The sequence below is a fragment of the Diadema antillarum genome, unplaced genomic scaffold (genome assembly GCF_040938485.1).
Source record: "Diadema antillarum isolate AM-2024a unplaced genomic scaffold, OU_Dant_1.0 scf00000168, whole genome shotgun sequence".
Classification (NCBI taxonomy): Eukaryota; Metazoa; Echinodermata; class Echinoidea; order Diadematoida; family Diadematidae; genus Diadema; species Diadema antillarum.
In genome coordinates, this window is record NW_027271057.1 from 529,615 (window position 1) to 544,736 (window position 15,122).

Here is a 15,122-nt window from a genome sequence, read left to right on the forward strand (position 1 = left end):
CTTGGCAGGTATATGCATGAGTGGACAAAGTTGTGCCTATCAACTTTTAGGTGCATATGCTCAAGGTCAAAGGTCAAGGTCAAATGCTTTAAAATGTCACTATTTCCCCCATTGCTATGCTATGCCTGAAGGTATTTTCTTAAAACTTAGTGTATACATGTATTGCCTGACAAAGATTTTCTAGAGAAAGTTTTGGGCCATGAGGTCAAAGGTCGAGTGAAAGTAGTAGAATTCCACTTATTTTTCTCCTTATCTCAGAAATGGTCTAAGGTATCTTCATGAAATTTAGTACATATGCATGTACTGTCTGACAGTGATTTTCTTGTGAATTTTGGGGTCAAAGGTCAAGGTCAACTCCTCAAAATGTCACTACAATGAACACATACATGTATTTCCCTCCTCTATGCAATGCCTGAAGGTATTTTCTTGAAACTTAGTGTATACATGTATTACCCAATAAAGATTCTCTGGGAAAGTTTTTGGCTAAATTGTCAAAGGTCAAGTTCAAATGCTAAATTTCACTTCTTCCTCCATATCTCGGAAGTGGCTCAAGGCATCATTATGAAACTTGGTACATATCTATACATGTACTGCCTTACAGTGATTCCCTGGGAAATTTTAGGGTCATTGGCTCAAAGGTCAAGGAACAGAGGCCAGGTTAATATGCGTAAATTTTACTGTTTGATGCTAAAATTACACTTTTTCTTCTTACGCGTACGTTGGAGATTATTTAATGCATAAACTTATGAAAGGGTCAAAGGTCAAGTAAAAATCATCAAATCCCCAAATACCTGCTCTCTTAAACAATACAGCCATTGATCCAATTAGACCTACTTCAACGAAAGTGAACAATTAATACATTTGTGACAAATGTGTAATTTTAATTCTTTGATAAATTCAGTCAACTTCGCTTACCTCGACGTCAGATTAGCCGAATATCACTTACTTCGGAGGCAAAGAAAGTCCCAATTGTCCCTATGGAGTTTCTGTGTTAAAAATTGCATAGCTCGAAAAACTAACTCGAAGTTCGGTTTCTTAATACCTCGAAGGGAAATCTAATGTCCCGATCTTAATTAACCTATTGTTTTTCCCAGCATGTTGCTCGAAGCGAAAATCAAACATCACTCAGCATTTCCGATTAAGCGCGCGTGGACAGAAAGACATTTCACAAATCTTTTCACACTTGATTGTAAATATTCTGAGACCAGAACGATCGTGCGCCCAAAGCAATACACGGCTGGCAAGAAAATCCCCCACACCTACCTACACATGCACACGGTATACACATAGCACCCGTGCCAATGGAGTGCTTACGATAGCACTGCGCTCTGCCCCAGCACCTTCTTTTCTTTAAAGCGGGGTTCCCACTATCGTGCAATTTATTACGAACGCCATGATTGGACATTCGTAACTGATCGTGGAAGATTCGTTGAACTCGTTTGAAATTTCACGTTAGGATACGTGTTTATGCGAGTCAATACGTGTTGGTTCACTTTGATGCGATATGGTCACAATTGGTCTATTTCAAGCAACACGATCTGATCTCCCTTTCAGATACGATGCGATAGGATTGTCCCGATTGAGTCCATGATTGGTTCCGATGTACCACGATCATTATGATCGGGATCCCCAATTTGGTGCGTGCAGCTACGTTCTGATACGTTCCAATACGAATACTGCGAACTAATGCAGGCTGTTGAGATAAGATACGATATCTTTCATGATCGGGATCAAAAGAGACCCCCATTTTAGGTGCAATTGGACCTGAATGGGAAATTATAGTCCGGCTTACAATGGATTTCATCGTTTCCTTAACTACTGCAGAGTGATTAGGCCTACTATCCACAATTATTGATGATGGCAAGGGTTGACAGGTTGAGAATGATGACCTTTGCAGTATTGCGTATGACAACTATCATCAGAGAGAAAGCATCACCTAGGCCAGCCACAACCTCAGATAGTCCCTCCTCTAATTTAACCAAAAGAAATAAGTTATTGAATCGACCTGCTCACCCTTCCCCTTCCCCTCCCCCTCCCCCCCCCCCCCAGAAAAAAAATACACAAGATCAGATCATTGTCCCCTCTTCCCCAGAAAAAGGAAAAGATCAAGACAAAATGTTTTCACCGTCCTTTGAAATACCGTACATGAAGAAAATATGATATAACGTACATTGTATGTGTTATATACGCTAAATATAAGAACATTGGCCGAACTGATAGTATTACTTGTGTGTTTGATTTCATATTCGCATGATATGTATGCTATGCATTTTTATATCAAAATGTCGTTATCTCATGGGGTATTGAAAGTGTGTTTGGTTTGACTTGGTATATTGTTTTATTTAACAGTGTTTAACAAAATCAATATACACACACAACAGAAAGGTAACTCCCCTAAAATAATGTCACTTTTTTTAAAAAAAAGTAATATTGTTTCTCAGGGGTATTGCTACACTCATTGACTAACTTCTATGTGAGAAATAATGACAGTGATATTTATAGTCATGCCCGAGTGACCTAACATCTACGACAATGGTCACTTTTCAAAAGTCACAAAAGTTACTTTGTGGGATATGTGAAACATTCTCCTTCTGGTGGATATTTCAATGATGTCGTTATTCTATATTTCATTGTGCCACCCCTCGTTAATCAACCTCGCGGAATACAAAATATATACGATTTGCAGGTAAAATAAGGGCAAAATAAATGTGCAAAAAAAAACAAAACCCCGAAATAAGCAGAAGGTAAGTGAAAAAGTCCATCCCGATTAACAAGCTCAAGAAGTACGATAAGTTAAGATTTGCTGCGTTTTGATACGATCCAAGACAATCTGATGCGATGATCACGATTAAAAAAAATCGTATGAATCATAGAAAATTTTTGAACCGTTCAAAAATTTTCTATGATTAACGCGATTGACCTCAAGATCTGATACAATCTGATACAATCTAATAAGATCACCACCATTGCTTCACGATTAAGACCACGATTTTGCGATCGTGATAGTCATGCCGTGAGCGTAGAATTTTTCAACCATCTTGGCGCACCTGCTTAGGTGTTGACAGTTATATCTTTGGCATTAATCACAGTCCACTGTCCAAACGTCAATCTCCTGCATAGTGCTTTTCTCTCTTTTTTCCTTTCACAAACTTTGTTTCATTAATTCTCTCTTGAGAATGCAAGCACTGAATACTTTTTTGAGTAGGCGTTTTCACATCAGCCCAATAAAAATCCAAGCTCGAGATATTTTTTTATTTCCCAAGTCAGAAAATAGCGTGCTACTTCGAAACATCGGGCTGATGTGAAAACGCCTAGTGATGTGTTTATGAAAATATTGTGGTATATGACCCATCTGGAAGCAGGCCTGCATAACAAAGAATGGATACGATTTCACAACAGTTTATTACCCGTTCCTTTCGCAATTCTCTAAATACCTTCAATGTCAGCAAACGAGATTCTTTTTGCCCGTCTACAGAGAATGGACAGGTTTGTAATCCACCTATGCAAAGGAAGTCAAGCAGTGCATGCATCCCCTCTCCTACGGTCAACTCCATTTGCCCTTGAACAATTGAAATATCGGTCAGGTGCGATGTATGAATAGAGCGTGCGCTGATGGGCTCACTGACTCTTTTGTTCCACACATCCCAGGCACCAGAATGTTATGACTGGGGTCATCGAATACAGATATCTTCTGTGATCAGCTTTGATCGATAATGTACATGTTTATACAAGTTTTGTAGCAGAGCAAGGGCAAACTAAATCAGAACAAACTTAAGGTAAAAATTACTGACATATGAATTCTTCCAACAGGAAGAGATCTAGTGCTGATAGAATAAACTCTAATCTTTTTATGAAATTCATTTTGGGGGATTTTATAACACCAAGAAGCATGAATTTTGGCCATGCAAGCAGGCACTCTTGTCTTCATCTTGGGAACCTGGTATACCAGGTTCCCATATATCAGTTGCTCCCACAGGAACCTGGTATACCAGGTTCCCGTAAGAAACGGGTTAAGATGAATTTAGATGTTACTGAAGGATACACTGTAAACTTTTCAGGCAATTATCATTTACTTCACCCCTGTTTTGACCTGAATCTTATTTGAGTTTTCGGTGTGTAGCGGTGCGACATTGCCGTCGCTCCCTGTAGCTCTAAATGTTCTTGGTGAGCTACATGTACACCCATATGTTGTGTGTAATATTAAAAGTTTGCAAAGCTAAGAAATATGATTCTTGTGTAACTGTCTGCTTGGTAAATTTAGTTTGTTTTTCAACGGGTTTCTCCACATGACGTGTGCAAGTATTACGCAAATGCATACACAGTATTCTATCTATAGACACACCACATCCACATGCATGCTGAATGTACAAATGCAGCACGCATGGACAAACCTGTCTTGCACTTAATTACTTCATAGGCTCCTACTGGTATTTTCTTTTTGTTTTTATGGTAAAAGGTGATTTAATTGTCCACCAGAAAATAGTGTTGAAAGAAGAAAATCGATTTCCATTCAATTTATTCATATTCAAGTCGATTCAATTCCAATTGACAAGCACGCAAACACTCGGTAGGCATTATAACAAATACCATGTTGAACATTGATGAACATCGTATAAGTCAAAGAAATTTGACGTACGTGGACCTCAAGTTTCGCGTATGTCGAACCATTTTCTTCAGTTCCGACAAATTCGAGGTATCCGAGGTTGACTGTATGTGAAACTGTCGTCACACATTGTCAGGATGTACTATAGACTATTGGGAGAACCATGCATTGTGGCAGAGGTATACACATACCAGTTGCCGTAGTGACATTTATAGTTTTTGGTCAAAAATGTCTCTTATTCAACTGAAAACATTGATTAAATATCTGTAAACATTTTAACCAAAATTATTGTCATCCGAGGGTAATTCTTGATTGTTGAATGGTTAATTGAATGTTATAGCATCAAAAATTCTCATTTTGAATCACAGCTGAAAGTCTGATGAATTTGATTGCACCTATGGCTTATTGTGGCAAGGTACATGCTGCTGCTATTGAACTGCTGGACATGTTTTCGTGCTTGTAACTTTCATCAGGCCTCTTTACATTTTGATCTAAAAGACAGAGAAATTAACCATTGATAATGAGTGATTGGATTTTTCCTTGTAGAATCACCTAGTGGTCAGTAGTTAAGCAGTGAGTGAAGTTTGTTCAAAAAGGGATTTCAGGAAGAGGATAATGATCATGACGATGACTGTGATGATGTTGCCAACAATAATTACAAAGATGATTATATCGTCATGCCAATTTTCTGACTGGGTATTGGTGATAATTATTGCAGTGACTAGGACAGTAATTTGGATGAAGAGATTGCTGTTAAAGTGACATTTTCCATTTTTATATGCACCATGTAATGATCTTGACAGATCAACCAAGTGTAGATACCCTTTCATTCCATTTCGTGCCCATTTAATTTTTTCCTTTGTTGTTACACTCACAAGGATAGCTCGATTCCCAAATAATTCCTATGCCTTTTGAACAGAATGCGGCAATCTTTCTTGGAAGCAGCCTCCAAACGCCAACGTATCCTTTCCTTTGAGGCAGAAGAAAGAAAGAAGATGAAGAGAGTCACGGAAGAAACATATTGTTTGGATAATAGGAGCTTCCTCTTCCCAGAGGACAATGACCAGGTGATCAGTCATGCCAAAAAAAAGACTCTTTATCTTCGTGAGATGCTGGTCAGAGAAAAGGCTGAGTCACATAGGTAAGGAAAACTTTTTCATTTCTGGAAGAGAGAGTGTGACAGTGAGGTCGAGTCTGTAAACTGTTGATAGCACTATGTAGCTGCCAAAGGCAGGCTGTAGACAGATGATGCCATTAACACTCACTCACTGCAAAAGATCTATTTGGTGCTGAACATCAGAACAACATGTTAAAGTCTTCATAAGGAGGGTCAAACTGCAACAACATCACTTGTCTGCTGCCCTCATAGTTATGTTTTCTACCCATGACATTTTGGAGGGATGTCAGTCACATGTAATGTCCAGTGAATATTGTAGATCTAATAGTAAACTAAGAGCAAATTGTGTAATGTTGTGATGTGTGATATGGTTGTTATATGTTGCTTGAGGTACGATTTTGATATGTGTGTAGAGTGATATTGTACCGGTAGTTTCATTTTACATGAACATTGTACACTGTATGTATATAACCAGTGTCATATCTTTGTCATTACTTATTTTTGTTTTGGGTTGTTTTTGTTTTGTTTTTTTCCTTTGGTCAGGTTTGAGGCTGTTCTGTCTAAACTACTTGATGAACCTCCTCAGGATTGCCAGGCTCTTTCACCAGACAGCAAGGAGATAACCCTGAAACTCAAGCTGCCCTCTATGATAAAGGTAAGCAGCTGCATTTGCAGACTTATACTAATTTTCTGTAATAAGTATACACAGTGTTTCTCCGCATTCGTTCTTCAGTAATGATAGGCTTGTAAGCCCAGTTCTTTGCTTTTTAGCTTATCTGAGCTACTGCAGTTATTTGCCATCAGTCTTACGTTATCCGTCATCAGTCATGCAGTGTATGTCGCACATAAACCTTTTCACATTTGTATCTTCGTTTTGAAAATTCAGCTCTACAAGTTGACCAAACTTTAATAGCAGGAATCATCAATGAGGGGAGGGGATCAGGGGGGAGCAGACCCAAATACCCCAGATTAAATCATTTTTGTCATTTCTTAGAATTTATCTACATCTTGAAAACCCATGGTTGAATTTTGACGAATATTGCCAGGAATCATCAGTTGTGGAGGGGACTGTAGTTTATACATACAACAAAGTGCATGTATAGTGGTAGAAACTTTCATCTTTGTAAAAACAAGTGGCTAGGATTTCACCAAACTTTGCAGGAATCATCACTTTGGGAAGGGGATCATAGTTTGTACAAAGGCTGGTTGTGCCCCCTGAGGGGCCTCTGACCACGGTCCAAATATCTGAAATTAGCAATTTTATTATCATTTTTTACATTTTATGTTCTTCTTGAATACACATGGCTTAATTTTGACAAAACTTGGCAGGAATCATTTGGTAGGAGGCCTTAGTGTGTACCTGTGGTTGTGCTGCCTGACAATGATTCTCTTGAGAATGTTTGGGCCATGAGGTCAAGGGTCAACAGAAAATGCTAAAATTTCACTATTTTGTCCATATTTTGAAAATGGCTCAAATACATGTATTGGTAGTAAAATTGGTGTATTACCAGTTAGTAATTATTTGCCAATCATGTGAAACCATTTCCTCACATTAGCAAAATGTTGTGTAGACATATTGAGAGAATAATGTGACATGGCAGAGGCATATCAGTCACCGCAGTCACATTTCTGGTTCTGCTTTGTAGTTGTGCCAGTCATGCATGGTGTACTGTTCAGTGATTGCCGTAAATGTCAGAGAACCTGTTTTTGGCCGCCACCTGTCTATAATGGCCACTCTTTTATCTTTCTCACAGGTGTGTGAAATTTCTGTGTTTATGCGAATTCCTACACTCTTAAAACCATTTTCTCCCATTTTCTATTTCCTTTCGGCCTTTTTGACTCTCTTGGGGGAATAAAAAATGCAAGTCTAGTCATAGATTCTCGTACCATGCTTTTTGCAAAATGTAAACATATTTTGAGCTTCTCATTCTCATATTCATGCAGTGCCTGCAAGATTTTTCTCGAACTTAATATATGCCATGAATTACCCAATAGAGATTCTCTGGGAAGTTTTTTGCCAAAAGGTGACCTTTTGGGTGCATGTGCTCAAGGTCAATTGTCAAAAGATCAAGGTCAGCTGCTCAAAAATTCACTCTTTCCCCCATATCTATGAAATGCCTGAAGGTATTTCCCTGAAACCTAGTGTATATATGTACTACCAAATAAAGATTCTCCGGAGAGAGTTTTGGGTCATGAGGTCAAAGGTCAAGTGATAATGTTACAATTCACTTTTTTTCTCCATATCTTGCAAAAGTTTTAAGGTATCCTCATGGAAATTGGTACATATGCAGTGATTATCAGGGAATTTGGGGGTCAGGGGCCAAAGGTCAGGGGTCAAATGTCAAGATCAATTCAAAATTTCACTTTTTCCCTCATATTTAAACAATGCCTGCAGGATTTTTCGTGAAACTTAATATATACCTGTATTACCCAATAGAGATTCTCAGGAAAGTGTCTTACCAATAGGTCAAAGGTCAGTTGAAAGTGGTACTATCTTAAAAAGGATCGAGTGAAAATATTCACTCTTTAAGGAGTGAATACAAAAAAGAGTGAATCTAGAGTGAAATGAACATTTTCACTCAAAATTCACCTCAATTTCACTCTCAATTCACTTTTTGTATTCACTCCTTCAAGAGTGAATATTTTCACTCGATTTTTTTTCAAGAGTACATTTCACTTCTTCCTCCATATCTCGAAAGTGACTCAAGGTATCCTCATGAAACTTAGTGCATATCTATGTATGTTCTACCTGACAGTGATTCTCTTGGGAATTATAGGGTCATAAGGTTAAAGGTCAACGGTCAAAGGCCACATGCTAAAATGCTAAAATTTCATGAAACTTAGTGCATGTTTATGTATGTTCTACCTGACAGTGATTCTCTTGGGAGTTTTAGGGTCATAAGGTTGAAGGTCAACGGTCAAAGGCCACATGCTGAAATGCTAAAATTTTGCTATTTAATACTTAACCCTAAAGGGGCCAGGCTTTTTTGGCTATGCTCAGACCGGGGGGGGGGGGGATGGATTTCGTCCCCCCGAGATCTCGGCCATCGGTGGTGCGATCGCGATGAAATTTTGCATGCGTGAGACCCGCGTCATAATCTACAAGATTGTGTCATACGATTTTTTGAAACAATCAATTTCTAATTTTAATTAATTAATTATGCAAATTAAGCTCAAGATGATATTTTAGCCTAATTAAAAGCAATGAGAGTCTAATTTTTGATCTGCAAATCTGTTTTAGCATATTCAACAATTGTACGTCACAAAAACTGCCAAAACTCATTTCAATTCTTATGTATTTTATTATTTTCAGAATTTCTTATGTATTTCTTTGTTTTTCAACTTTTGTTTTTTCTTTGTTTTTTCATTGGAAATTGTCACTGACCACTTTCCTACCATAATTAGCTCAAAATTAATCAATGAAAGTGATTAATTGTAAAAATAATCAGGTTTTTATGACTTTCATGACAGAGCACTGTTTTCCATAGGAAATGTACACGAAATCACAAAATTGTGCCCGTTTTGGGGCGACATTCCGTTACAAAAATGGGCGTGGCTTCGCAAAAGTATGCGCGGACGTTGCAAATTTGGTCTCAAAAGTTGCGCGAGACTTAAATGAAGAAAGTCACGAAGTCTCGCAACGAGGCCTTCTCGCGTTACAGAATTATGGCGCGAAACGTCGAGGGGGGCGGATTCCCCCCCCCCCCCCCCCCCCGGCCCTTTTAGGGTTAAGGACGAGTCCCAAGTATACCTGGGAGGTGTCTATGGGAAATGTGTGTTGTAGCAAAATCAAACTGTCGTCAACGTTTTAAATAACACTTTTTGTCCATACCTTGAAAATTTTTCAATGCATAAACTTATAAAAAGGTCAGAATTCAAGTAAAAATCCTCAAATCCCCAAATACCTGCACCCTTTGGACAATATAGCCATTCATCCAGTTAAACCTAGCTCAAGGAAAGTGAACATTCAAGGCATTTGTGACAAACCTGTCATTATCATGTTTTTATATGTTGCCAATTATGTGCAACTGTTATCACACATTGTCAAGACCAATGTCTTGACAATGGCGATAAGACCTATTAGCAGAACCATGCATTATGGTGGAGGCATATCAGTCGCTTTAGTAACATTTCTAGTTATAAATATGAGAAGAGGATTAAACTACTTATTAAGGTATTTTAAAACAAAAAAGTACCAATATAACACTTGGGCCCTTCCTTAAATTCAAAATGGCTGCATGAGCCAAAGGATCAAGTGAGCGATTGCAATCACTCATCGTCTGACGTACTCTGTGCGTCATTCGTTGTTCGTAAACGTTTTACAGTTTCATCTTCTTCGTGAAAACCCCAAGACTGATTTTCACCAAATTCGGCAGGTAGCATCCTAACAGAATAGGATCTCAATTTGTTCAAATGGGTACCATGCCACTCCCTGCCCATAGGTGGGCCCCAAACCTCTCAAATCCTAAAAAATCTTCTTCTCTAGAAGCAGAAGGGATAGAGCAGAGCTAATGCTATGAGTGAGAACATTGATGACTGTAGTTTCAAGTTTGTTCTTGACAGCTTCAGTGGTGCCCACCCCATCCCCTCCCCCCCCCCCCCCTCCCCCGATTACCTGTGGGGGTCAATATTGGGTCCTAAATTGTACATTTTTCATCTTCTTGAAAATGCAAGATCAAAATTCTCACTAAACCTGGCAGATAATGTCACTAGGGTGATAGAATAGATATTTGTACAAATGGGCACTATTACCTGGGGGTCCCCAGAGCACAATGCCCCAGGGTGGGAGGAGGGGGGGGGGAGAGAAACAGACAGATTAAGGAATCTTTACAAATCTTCTCTCAAACCTGATGCCATCTTGGATTGTGGATATGCCCATTGAGGATTTATGAGGACTTTCAGTGTTATCTTCTAGACATGTTCCTGGATCAATCCTGAAAAAAAAAAAATCAGCTCATTACCAAAAAAATGTATGTTAAAGCTAGTACTTTTGGCCTATTTCATATTTATGCCAGGAAGTTAGGATTCATAATAGTCCACGTAAGCAATTTAGAATGGACTTGACTAGCTACATGTATGCTGTATGCTTTGTAGTTTACATGGCATGCGTGTGCCCGAGCGCCTGTTACATCGCGCGAATGAAGAGTGCTGGCAGGACTTGAATTATGAAGACCATGTGATATCCATATGGCGTGCTGCTGCTGCTGCATATGGATTATCGCAATATAAATCATTTTGTAGTAATGTTACAATTCATGTGTGCACTTACGCGGAGAATGCAGCCTTGATGCTCTGCATGCTCTGTGGCCACATAGGATGGGGAAATATATGGGTTCTCAGCCCTATTTGATAATAGTTGTTGATAGTTCTCTGTCATTTTATGTGTACATGGAATCTCTTTTCGCTATCACATTACTGGCAATATCTCTTCCAATTCATCAAAGTTGCACCCACTTTTCCATTGTCCAGGCATCAGAAGAGACCTCCAATTCCACTGTGGCAGAGGAAAGTCTGTCTCTCTCAGAACAGGTTGACAGTCTAAAAGAGAGAATAGCATTGGAAAAGCAGGAAGCCTTGCTAACTGAAATGAGACTGAGCACCCTCCTTGGACAGTGAAAGATGGAGCAAATATATGCAAGACTACTCTTTACTTGGATGTGTTAAAGTTTTCAATTACGTTATCATGTTGTACGAAAGCAGTGGAGCAGTTATTTGACTCAATAAATAGCAGCAGATTGTTTGAGTGATTGTGTATGTATTATCAATGAGGTTTTCTGTGTAATTCATAAATGTGAAAACAGTGATTTCAAAGTATTGATATGTATGCAACATCACTTACTCGCCAAACTACTTTGCATCTACTGTGAATGTATGACAATGTACCACTGTATCTTGGCTTAAATCAAATTAAGCTTTGTTAGCTCATCCAAGTTCAAGAGAGCTGTTGCAATATGGTCACCTACAGCCCCCAAATAGGGAATCTTTACAAATCTTTGTCTCTGGAAGTGATAGAGCTAAGTTTATGTTTTGAGTATAGTAGATAGGTAAATGTAGTTATGCCTCCACCATGAAGTGTCGCCGGAGGCATTATGTTTTTGAGTTGTCTGTCCTTCCATCCGTCCATCTGTCCTTTCATACTAGTAATCAATTTAGTGGACAGGGTAACTAAAAAACTGTTTGAGGTATCCTATGTATATGTATGAGTGGGCGAAGTTGTGCCGATCAACTTTTGAATGCACATGTTCAATGTAAAAGGTCAAGGTCAAATGCTCAATGCTCACTATTTCCCCCATATCTATGCAATGCCTAAAGGTATTCTCTTGAAACTTAGTGTATACGTGTATACATGTACTACCCGATAAAGATTCTCTAGAGAGAGTTTTGGGCTATGAAGTCAAAGGTCAAGTGAGTATGTTACAATTTCACTTTTTTCGCCTTATCTTTGAAATGGTTCAAGGTATCCTCATGGAACTTGGTACATATACATGTACTGATTGGCAGTGATTATCTTGGGAATTTAGGGGTCAAAGGTCAAGGTCAACTCTTCAAAATTTTCTATTTCCCTCATATCCATGCAATGCCTGCAGGATTTTCCTTGAAACTTAGTGTATACACAATCATATGACCTAATAGAGAGTTGCTTGGAAAGGTTGTGTCAAAAGGTCAAAGGTCCTGTGAAAATGCAAAATTTCAGTTCTTCCTCCAGAACTCGAAAGTGGCTCAAGGTATTATCACGAAGCTTAGCATATGTATATGCATGTACTACTCGACAGTGATTTTCTTGGGAATTTTAGGGTCATAGGGTCAAAAGTAAAGGGTCAAATGCAACATTAAAATGCTAAAATTTTACTATCTAATACTGAAATTACACTTTTTCCTCCATACCTTAGAAACTACTCAATTCATAAACTTATAAAAGGGTCAGAAGTCAAGTGAACATCCTAAAATCCCCAAATATCTATTCTCAGACAATATAGGTTCAAGGAAAGTGAACAATGAACACATTTGTGACAAACATGTCATTTTGATATTTCCCAATTATGTGAAACTGTCATCACGCATTGTCAAGACGTACTATAGACCTATTGGGAGAACCATGCATTATGGCGGAGGCATACCAGTTGCCATAGCAACGTTTCTAGTTTTTAGTTTATGATGGATTTGGGGGTATCTCCATGAAGGCTGGGACCAAATTATGACCCAATTTTACAATTTTAACTTCTTGAAAACACATGGTCAAGTTTTCACGAAACTTGGCAGTTGGCATCTGTAAGTTGATATGATCTCAATTTGTTCAAATGGGCACCATGCCCTACCCCTACCCCCCCCCCCTACCCCCGCCATGCAGGGGGACCCAAAGCCATGAAATTAAGGAATTTTTACAAAAATCATCTCTAGAACCAGAATTGATTGAGCTGAGTTAATGTTATGAGTAAGTAGATTGGTGACTGCAATTTCAAGCTGGTTTATGTCAGATTTTGGGTCCCCCATCCCCCACCCCATGGCTGTGGAGGGGGATTAGGACCAAATTTAAGCAAAATTTTTATGTTTTCATATTCTTGAAATCATATGGTCAAATTGCTTACTAGACTTAAATGGCAATTACGAATGGACATCCCCTCTCCCCTGTGTTGTATGGAGGGGTGTCAAGTCACCAAATTATTAAGGAATCTTTCAAAATCTTCTTCTCTAGAACCAAAAGTTATAGAGCTGAGTTATTACTGCAAGAAAGCAGATTAGTGGCTATAGTTTTAATTCTATTCATGTTGGATCCAGATGGAGGGGGGCCAAGTTTGGGGCCAAGTTGGGGGCCCTTCTTCTCCACTTTCATATTTTTCTTGAAAATGCATGCTCAAATTTTCACTAAATTGGGCAGGTGTTATTCCTATGGTGGTGAAATATATTGTGTGCAAATGAGCATCATGCCCCATTTGGACGTCCCCTTTGGGCATTATGCCAGGAAAAATAGATACAGGTATTCATGATAGAGTTAAGTTAGTACTATAAGTAAAGTAGGTTGGTGACGACTGTGCTTCCAATTTTTTTCACGGCAGATCTGATATGTCCCATGGGAGCCCAAGTGGGCAACAAATTTGGGCCCTGTTTTACATTTATGTCTTCTTCTTGAAAATACCTGGTCAGATTTTTACCAAACTTGGCAGGTATTATCACCAGGCTAATAAGTTGACCAAATGGGTAACATTCCGCACTTGTTGGTCTCTGAGGGACACAATGTTCCCAAGGGGTGATGGGGGGGGGGGGAGGGGGGTAGCCGTCAAATTAAGAAATCTTCACAAATTTTCTTCACTGGAACCAGAAGTTATAAGCTTTGTTGGTGCTCTGAGTAAGTAGATTGGTGACTGTAGTTCAGTCGGCATGCCAAAATGTGTGCCAGATTTTCAGCCTGACCTTGTTCAATTGTCTGCCCAATGTATTTTGCTGCTTTTCCCCTATTTCGAGAGCGCTGAATCCAAAAATCTGAACTTATATACAATATGTATTTCCTTATGTGGTGAAAATTGAAGAGAAAAATATGGTTTTATTTACATTTAAGGGTGCTGAATCCAAACCTGCATGATGTAATTCTTGCATCCTTTAGGATTTTGAGGTATTCAAGATGTCCACCAAAAATTTGAATTCCACTATATTTCCTAATGAATGTTGGGAAATTGAAAAGATTTGATGTTTTTAACCTATTTCAAGGGTGCTGCATCCAAATTTGGGTGATGCAACTCTTGCACTCCTGAGGATTTTAACATATCCAAAATGACCACCAAAAATATAATTTCTGGTATAAGTACAAGAAATAGTAGGAATATAAGTAGGAGAACCAAATTGGACCTCATTTTCACATTTTTGTTGTCTTCTTGAAAACACATAGTTAAATTTGTCACCAAATTTGGCAGATGGAATGTATGTGTATATTTATACACAGTGGCACCATGCCCCACTTTTGAGTCTTCAGGAGTCACAAAACCACAAAATTACAATGTCTTTTTTTATTATTTTCTTGTATAAAACTAGAAATTGTAGAATTCAAGAATATGTATGTTCATTTCTCAGTACATTTTCAAGTTTGTTCATGATAGATAGATCCACCTATGTGCATATTTTGGTGGTGGGGGGGGGAGGGGGAATGGGATGAAAGTGGGGACATATCAATCTTTTTGAAAACACATTGTCAAATTTTTCACTAAACATTGCAGGCATTATCACTATTGGTGACTAAGAGACATGTTTTCACATTTATATCTTAAAATATTTGATAATCTGTGGCCAAGTTTTTTTATGAAATGTCCATTTTTATATGCTATCACACTAGCAATAATATCTGCCAAGTTTGTAGAAAATTTTATCAGGAATTCTTGCCAGTGATATATGATATACAAATTGACGACATGC

The 15,122-nt window shown here is 38.5% G+C and overlaps 1 protein-coding gene across 1 annotated transcript in view; it reads left to right on the forward strand.

Annotated features, from left to right (window-relative positions):
* LOC139722643 (germinal-center associated nuclear protein-like) overlaps positions 1-11,336 on the forward strand; it is a 128,865-nt gene extending 117,529 nt beyond the window's left edge. Inside the window, exons 28-30 of the mRNA XM_071633937.1 lie at positions 5,523-5,744; positions 6,264-6,375; positions 11,190-11,336. Coding sequence (XP_071490038.1) covers positions 5,523-5,744; positions 6,264-6,375; positions 11,190-11,336 — 481 coding nt within the window. The remainder of the gene's footprint in view (positions 1-5,522; positions 5,745-6,263; positions 6,376-11,189) is intronic.
* Positions 11,337-15,122: the final 3,786 nt, after the last annotated feature.